General features: G+C 35.8%; 1 protein-coding gene across 1 annotated transcript in view; it reads left to right on the forward strand.

The window, feature by feature from the left end:
- The window catches only part of CHSY3 (chondroitin sulfate synthase 3), a 239575-nt gene extending 231668 nt beyond the window's left edge, over positions 1 to 7907 (forward strand). Inside the window, exon 3 of the mRNA XM_058539852.1 lies at positions 5503 to 7907. Coding sequence (XP_058395835.1) covers positions 5503 to 7065 — 1563 coding nt within the window. The 3' untranslated portion in view covers positions 7066 to 7907. The remainder of the gene's footprint in view (positions 1 to 5502) is intronic.
- The last annotated feature ends 675 nt before the right edge of the window (positions 7908 to 8582 follow it).

Here is an 8582-nt window from a genome sequence, read left to right on the forward strand (position 1 = left end):
ATCCTCACAGTAATTTATCTTTCTTGTAGTGAAATGTTGAGGACTCTAGGAGAAGGTGCCTCAATGGCATGTTAGACACATTGAAGCACTGAGTGTCTGTGGCCAAATTATAACTGTTCCCAAGCATTTCCAGAAATGAGCAAAGATGAAGCAAGCCAAGTAAAGCATGCTGCTTTCATTCTCTGAAAACTCCTAGCTAAAAGAAAAAAAAAAAAAAACTCCTAGCTAAAACTCCCCTCAGGGGGAAGTTGACAAATCCTCGAACTGTTATTTATACATAGTTATTTATTGAATGTTTTCTATACGCCAGACACAATGCTAAGCATCATATATATTTTTTTCTTATTAAGCAACATTTTAATATACATTCAGGTAGCTGGCATTTTCCCTTTTGTAGATAAGGAAACTGAGGTTTAGACAGATTGGATAGGAAATGGCTTACAAATGGTAGAGCCAGTTCTCAGATCCAGACCTGGCTAACTTCATAGCCAGGCTCTTAAACATTCTCATGTCTATCCTATATAGCTTGGCCCTCCCTACATATAAAAGTAGAAAATTTGGATATGCTGTATGCTTCTTGATGGAAAATATGACATAAATTCAAGATATTCTCATCATTGCTGTACTACCTGGATTATGTATGAATGTGCTGTTTTTAAGGATTGTTCTCATCATGGCTTGTAATATTTCTGCAAAAGATTACATTAGAAAGATAAGCACTATAGGACAGCTTAGGTTGTAATGATGTGAGTGATGCGAGTTCGTTAAACATTTCAATACTAAGATATTATTTGTTGTATAACAAAATATCACCTTTATCAAATTGTGCAGTATTAATCACTTCAATATCACTAAAGGAGCCAGATAGGCCTGCAATTGAATAGTTTGCCTCTGAGCAATGTTTCCTATTTAATTTAGCATGTTCCCTTTTTCTTAGTAATGTAAAGCATGCCTTAAGAAAGAGTAGTTTCAAATAGCCAAATACTTTTTAGAGGTGATATAATTAGTAGTCTATACGTGATGAGAAATATATTTTTTTACTTCTTGCATACAAAGAAAAAAAATCCATGGAAAATTACATAAAGTAAAATATTGAAGCAATTTCGGATAAAAAATAATAACACTACAAAAATGGAGATATAACAGCCCACTGCAAATTATGGATTTAATTTGATTTAACATTGATCTAAGTTTCAAATAAAAATTGGCATATGTTTTCAGGAAAAAAATATTGGATGCAACTGAACTACTGTGTCTTGAATCAAGTCCAAAAATCTTTCTCAAAATATCTACTGTTATATTCTTCAAAGTCAAATGATGTTGATTTGAAAATCTTTCTGAGTATAGAATAGAAACCGGGTAAAATACTGGAGATAAAGAATCTCCTATGGTATTGGTCTTACTCCTTTTAGGTCACCTTCTCTAGGAAAACTTCCGTGATACTCTCTCTTTGTCTTCCACCCACATATCCATACACATTTATGTACATACGTATCAGAAAACCTACCTAATTCTACATGCATATATATACATATTTTTAAAACGAAGTATTTTATTCATTGGAGTATAATAGACATACATACCTTAAGTAACAGTTCAGTGAATGTTCACAGATTGAATGCATACGTGTAACCATGACCTAGATCAACAAGTAGAACACTACCAGCACACTAGAGCTTGCTGCCCTCTTTCTTTTCTTTTTTTTTTTTTTTTTTGAGGAAGACTAGCCCTGGGCTAACATCTATTGCCAATCCTCCTCTTTTTGCTGAGGAAGATTGGCCCTGAGCTAACATCTGTGCCCATCTTCCTCTATTTTATGTGGGATGCCACCACAGCATGGCTTGATAAGCAGTGTATAGGTCCACGCCCACGATCCGAACCTGCAAGCCCTGGGCCTCTGAAGCAGAGCGTGCGAACTTAACCACTACGCCACTGGGCCGGCCCCATCCTGCCCTCTTTCTTGATTTTTGATCACTATTCTAACAGCTAACAGCATAGTTAGCTTTACCTGTTTCTGAATTTCATATAAATAGAATCAAACAAAATATATACTTCTGTATATGGCTTCTTTCACTTTGTAAGATTTGTCCACATTGTTGTGAATAGTAGTATTTCATTTATTTTAGTTGATATATTGTTTTCCATTATATGAATATACCACATTTATTTATCTGTTCTGCTCTTCATGTACATTTGGGTTGCCTTCAGTTTGGGAGTATTTTGAATAATGCTGCTGTGAAGATTCTTACATATATTTTTAGGTGTATGTAAGTATGTATTTGTATTGGGCATGTATCTAAGAGTAGAATTACTGAGTCACAGGAATGTGTATGGTTATTTTAGTTGATACAGTTTTCCACAGTGGTTGAACCAAGTTACATTCTCACCAACCATGTATGAGAGTTCCAAATCTTGACAACACATTATCAGTCTGTTCAGTTTTAACCATTCTTGTAGGTCCGTAGTGTTATCACATTGTAACTTTAAATTGCATTACCCTGATGATGAATGAGCTAGAGAATGTTTTTGTATGTTTATCAGATATTTGCATATTCTCTTTTGTGAAGTGCCCATTCAGGTTTTTTCCCCATTTTTCAGCTGGGTTTGTCCTTCTTCCTTACTAATTTGTACAGGTTCATTACATACTCTGGGTATTAGCCCTTTTTGATAAGATCTATTAAAAATGTCTTCTCCGACTATGGAGTTTACCTTTTATAATCTCTTAATGGTGTTTTTGAGGAACAAAGTTCTTAATTTTAATATAGTTCAATTTCTCAACCTATTTTTGTGGTTAGTACTTTGTGTCATATTTAAGTCTTCAACTAACCAAAAGTTATGCAGATAGTTTCTTGTGTTAACTTTTAGAAATTTTATTTTATTTTTTTACCTTTTATATTTATATCAACAGTCCATCCAGGATGGCTTTTTTTTTTATTATTATGGGATATAGGAGCTCAGTTTTTACTTTTTTCCATATAAATATCCAACTGACCTTGCACTATTTACTGAAAAGACCACCCTTTCTCCAATCTCAGTGTCATATTTGTCATAAGCCAAGTGATAAGTCCTAAGTCATGAGTAGGTTCATTTAGGGATTATTTTGGTCCTTTGTTCTGTTAACCCGTGTACCAATATTATACTGTCTAAATTTCCATAACTTTTTATCTGTAATGTATCTTTCTTTAAGATTATCTGGAATATCCTTGACTTTTCATATCTATGTAAATTTTAGAATCAACTTGTTAATATCAACAGCAACATTCTCTTTTTAAAAAATGGTAGGATTTGTATTGAATTTGTGTTGAATCTATATATCAGTTGGGGAAACTGGTATCTCACAGTATATTCTAAACAAATATTTGCAAATATATTCCAGGCCTATATAAAGAGGATAATATATCAGGATCATGATGAATTTAGTCAAGGAATACAATGGTGGTTTAATATTAGAAAATCAATCAGTGCAATTCACCACAACAGAAAAAACAATGACATCACATAATCTTCTCGATAGATGCAGAAAAAACATTTGATCAACTTCGAAATTCATTCATGATAAAAACTCTTAGCAAACTAGACATAGAAAAGAACTTCTTTAATGTGTTAAAGAGAAATATTGCCAGCTTCTTCCCCGACTCTGGGATTGGAACAAGGATTCTGCTATTCCACATTTTACTGAAGATGCTGCCAGCAACAAGGAAACTAACGTAGACTTTTTACTTAGCAGCTGGCTTCTGCAGAGTGCGAGTTCCCAAAGACAGGAAGCAGAAGCTGCTGATCTAGAAACTGGCATAGTGTCACTCCTACTGTGGTCTATTAGTTAAAATAGTCACAGAGTCACCCACACTCAAGAGAAGGGGACATAGACCCCACCTCTCAGTGAGAGCAGTTTCAAAGAATTTACCACCACAAATCTGCCACAAGTTCTTACATATTAGGAGGTATTTATTTTTTGCAATAAAATTTTAGCTCTAGCCTGATTGGGATAAACTTGAGCTCTAGCTTGATTGAATATAAAATTATGAGTCATTAATTTGCTTTCTTGGGGTCTTCCTAGGCTGTGCTCTACTATTTTTCAGCATTGAATGTTGCTATAGAGAATGTTGTGGCAAGATTCGTTCTTTTCCTACTTACAGCCACAGTGGGTTTTGTTTGTTTATTTTGCTTTTTTTCTCTTGGCCTAATTGCACATAGTTATATATCTACCCTTATTTTAAGGGAAGTATGTCCCTCAGACATATTTCACATAAATATTTTTTATCTCCTGTAATATATAGCCATACGTACTAAATATATATCTAAACTTTTAAATGTATGTTACATATATACATTTTTACATATGTGTGCATATGGATATATATCTCTTTCTCCAAACTTTTTTAATCTCTCTTTTATATTTCTATTATTTTGCTAAATTTTTTCAAGTCTCTTCTTCCTATGTTTTCCACAAATCTCTTTTTATGCTTCTTGTAATGTGACTATCAGTGGTTTTATTTATCCTCTTTAAGCTCGTGTGTCTATTCTTTGATTTCTTTCTTTATGGAGATTGTATTTTCTTTAATTTATTTGATTCGTCTATAATTTTTACCTGCTTTGGATATGTTTTCTTAAGTTTGTGATATTCCTTTCCTCTTTATGCATCAATATATTGGCAGATATCTCATGCTGCTGCTGCTGCTGGTGATGATTCTCCTCCTCCTCCTCCTCCTTCTCCCCCTCCATCTCCTCTCCTGCCTCTTCATTAGTGCTTACCTTGGAGGGTGTGATGGAGGTTTCTTTATTGCGTGGCAGAGGAAGAGGAGTCAGCTGGCAGTTTAAAGTGTCATCTTATAACTCTCTGTTTTTTGTCATTTTTGTTTCTGCCTGAGGTAGAGAGCTTGTTCTAGACCAACAGAGAGCCTTTCGGGCTCATAAGGATGTCAAGCATGTCTAATTTGGGATATGATCCTTCAGATCAGTAGTGTAGATCAATATAGTTTCTGTTCCATCTTACCTTACCAAGAATTTACTCTGTAAAGATGGTATATCAGGATACTAAATAAAATTTACATCGCCTCTGGGGCAGATATTGCCATTCCAAGCAACAGGGCATGGGGTTTACTCCTCAGACAACCTCCCTATTTTGAAAAATCCATGCTCTACCCACTCTGCCTCTCCCTCACAATGATTTGTTATGGGGTTCTGGATATATTCAAGTCTTGTTTTCTTTGATATTTTGGGTTGATTTTAAGATAGAAGGACAAAGATTCTTCAAAACATAGCTGGTGGTTCGTGTGCAGTATTTGCATGCCAATTGACAGGTTAGTTTGCAGTATTTGAGCATCTGAATTTGACATTTTATAACTAGTTTCATTTCTTTTAAATATAAATTTTACAAGTCATTTTTGTTATGAAATAACATATAACTAATTTTTATTAAATATTTTAATTTAAATGTTTTAGGTTATTGCTTTATTTCTTTGTAAATTTATTCTGACCTCCTGATTTCTTTTTACTTTTCAGATGCAGCAGCTGTTCCATGAAAATTATGAACACAATCGGAAGGGTTATATCCAAGACCTTCACAATAGCAAAATCCACGCAGCCATAACACTTCATCCCAACAAAAGGCCCGCCTACCAATACAGGCTTCATAATTACATGCTGAGTCGCAAAATTTCTGAACTTCGTTACCGTACCATCCAGCTCCACCGGGAAAGTGCTCTGATGAGCAGGCTTAGTAACAGTGAAGTGAGCAAAGAGGACCAGCAGCTGGGAGTGGTGCCTTCTTTCAACCACTTCCAGCCTCGAGAGAGAGATGAAGTGATAGAATGGGAGTTCCTGACAGGGAAGCTCCTTTACTCAGCATCTGAGAACCAGCCTCCTCGACAGAGCATCAACAGCATCCTAAGAACAGCACTGGATGACACTGTACTACAGGTGATGGAGATGATCAATGAGAATGCCAAGAGTAGGGGACGGCTCATTGACTTCAAGGAAATTCAGTATGGCTATCGCAGGGTGGATCCCATGCATGGGGTGGAGTATATTTTGGATTTACTCCTCTTATACAAAAGACACAAGGGGAGGAAACTGACTGTGCCAGTGAGACGTCATGCCTATCTTCAGCAGTTGTTCAGCAAGCCTTTCTTTAGAGAAACTGAAAAGCTAGATGTGAACAGCCTTGTGGAGAGTATTAATAGTGACACTCAGTCATTCTCTTTTATATCTAATTCTTTAAATATATTATCTTCTTTTCAAGGTGCCAAAGAAATGGGAGGGTACAATGAAAAGAAAATACACATTCTTGTTCCTCTCGTTGGGAGGTATGAAATTTTCTTGAGATTCATGGAGAACTTTGAAAATACTTGTCTTATCCCAAAGCAGAATGTAAAGCTGGTCATCGTCCTTTTCAGTAGGGATTCTGGCCAAGATTCCGACAAGCATATTGAGCTGATAAAAGAATATCAGAACAAGTACCCCAAAGCAGAAATGACCCTAATCCCCATGAAGGGAGAGTTTTCCAGAGGTCTTGGTCTTGAAATGGCTTCTTCCCAGTTTGACAATGATACTTTGCTGCTATTTTGTGATGTTGACTTGATCTTCAGAGGAGACTTTCTCCAACGATGTAGAGACAATACAATTCAGGGACAACAGGTGTACTACCCCATCATCTTTAGCCAGTATGACCCAAAGGTAATCAATGGGGGAAATCCTCCCACTGATGATGACTTTGTCTTCTCAAAGAAGACTGGATTTTGGAGAGACTATGGATATGGAATTACCTGTATTTATAAAAGTGATCTTCTGGGTGCAGGTGGATTTGATACCTCAATACAAGGCTGGGGACTGGAAGATGTAGATCTCTATAACAAAGTTATTCTATCTGGCTTAAGGCCCTTCAGAAGTCAAGAAGTAGGAGTGGTGCATATTTTCCATCCAGTTCATTGTGACCCTAACTTGGACCCTAAGCAGTATAAGATGTGCTTAGGATCCAAGGCAAGTACTTTTGCCTCAACCATGCAACTGGCCGAACTCTGGTTGGAAAAACATTTGGGTGTCAGGTACAATCGAACTCTCTCCTGACAGTCCAGGCAACACATATTGCCTTTTTAAAGGGGAGTTTACCTCATTGTTGGTTGTTATTTTTATTTTATTATTGTTATTTTTATTGTTATAATTATTATTGTTATAATTTTATTTTGTTGTACTGGTCTTAAACTACTCTTGGTTGTCTTCCAAAGGGTGTTTGTTGACCTCAAGCAAGAAGAGTCTGCAGTTCACTGATATTTCAGATTTCTACTGAAGTCAATATATGTATTACTTTTATATATCTTTGAGATTGAGTTAAATCGTGGCAATCAGATGACTTTTGAAGCTCATTCATCATGAGAGACAGCATAGAAGAATGTTCTCTTGGAGCTTAAAGATGCAATATTGATTTTTATTTTGTTTGTCAAATTCAATGTGATACAATATTTACTGGTGAAAGGTACCACAAAAGTGCTTTATGCTTCCTATGGGGAAGGGACTCTGTAACATAAACTTGAGTTTTGTAATTTATACAAGGACTTAAATCTATAGACAATAATTTTCTTCATCTTTAGAATTTTTAAAGTAAATGAACACTTATGATTGTATGTTTATTTTTTAAAAAGAGTTTTAAAATTTGAGGAGTTTTGTTCCACAAGCAATCGGTACTGGCTACCCTGGTCTTATGACAATTATGTACTCCTCACAACTGTCTGCTATAAATGCGAATGAACTTTATTTTCTCAAGGAAATATGATTTAATTAAATATTCGTGTACATTTTAGAAATGAAACATTTTAGAAATAGCTTTATGAAACAATGTCCTTCATTTGCTGGCAAGAAGATAAAATATGACAGAACCTGGTTATTTATAATAAAACACAGGTATAACAGTATTCTTTTTCAAAAACACTGAAAACGTTGTGTTGTTTCCTTTTAGTCACATTTGATATATTACTTAGTGGTCATACTCACCAAAACGTGCTTGCTACACAAAATGGAAAAGTTAATAAGGGATTATGGGCATGCTATTTGTATTATTATGCTTTAAGTCCTAGCCTTCATAAGTGGTTAAAATGAGCAGTTTCTTTATTCAATAATTTACAATACAGGGGAAGCATTCCTCCTCCATTTCTTCAGCTTTCTGATCAAACTGAACCAAGAACAGGTCAGAAACAGCCTTTAATATGGGTTGGTAGATGGCTCAAAGACAAAAAAACCAGTGCGGGGGGCTGGCCCCGTGGCTTAGCGGTTAAGTGCTCATGCTCCGCTACTGGCGGCCCGAGTTCAGATCCCTGGCGCACACCAACGCACCACTTCTCCGGCCATGCTGAGGCCTCATCCCACATACAGCAACTAGAGGGATGTGCAACTGTGACATACAACTATCTACTGGGGCTTTGGGGAAAAAAGAGGAGTATTGGCAATAGATGTTAGCTCAGAGCTGGTCTTCCTCAGCAAAAAGAGGAGGATTAGCATGGATGTTAGCTCAGGGCTGATCTTCCTCACAAAAAAAAAAAAAAATCAATGGGGAAATTATGAATATAAAAATAATTTTACAATTAGAATTT

Source organism: Diceros bicornis, chromosome 1 (genome assembly GCF_020826845.1).
Source record: "Diceros bicornis minor isolate mBicDic1 chromosome 1, mDicBic1.mat.cur, whole genome shotgun sequence".
Taxonomy (NCBI): domain Eukaryota; kingdom Metazoa; phylum Chordata; class Mammalia; order Perissodactyla; family Rhinocerotidae; genus Diceros; species Diceros bicornis.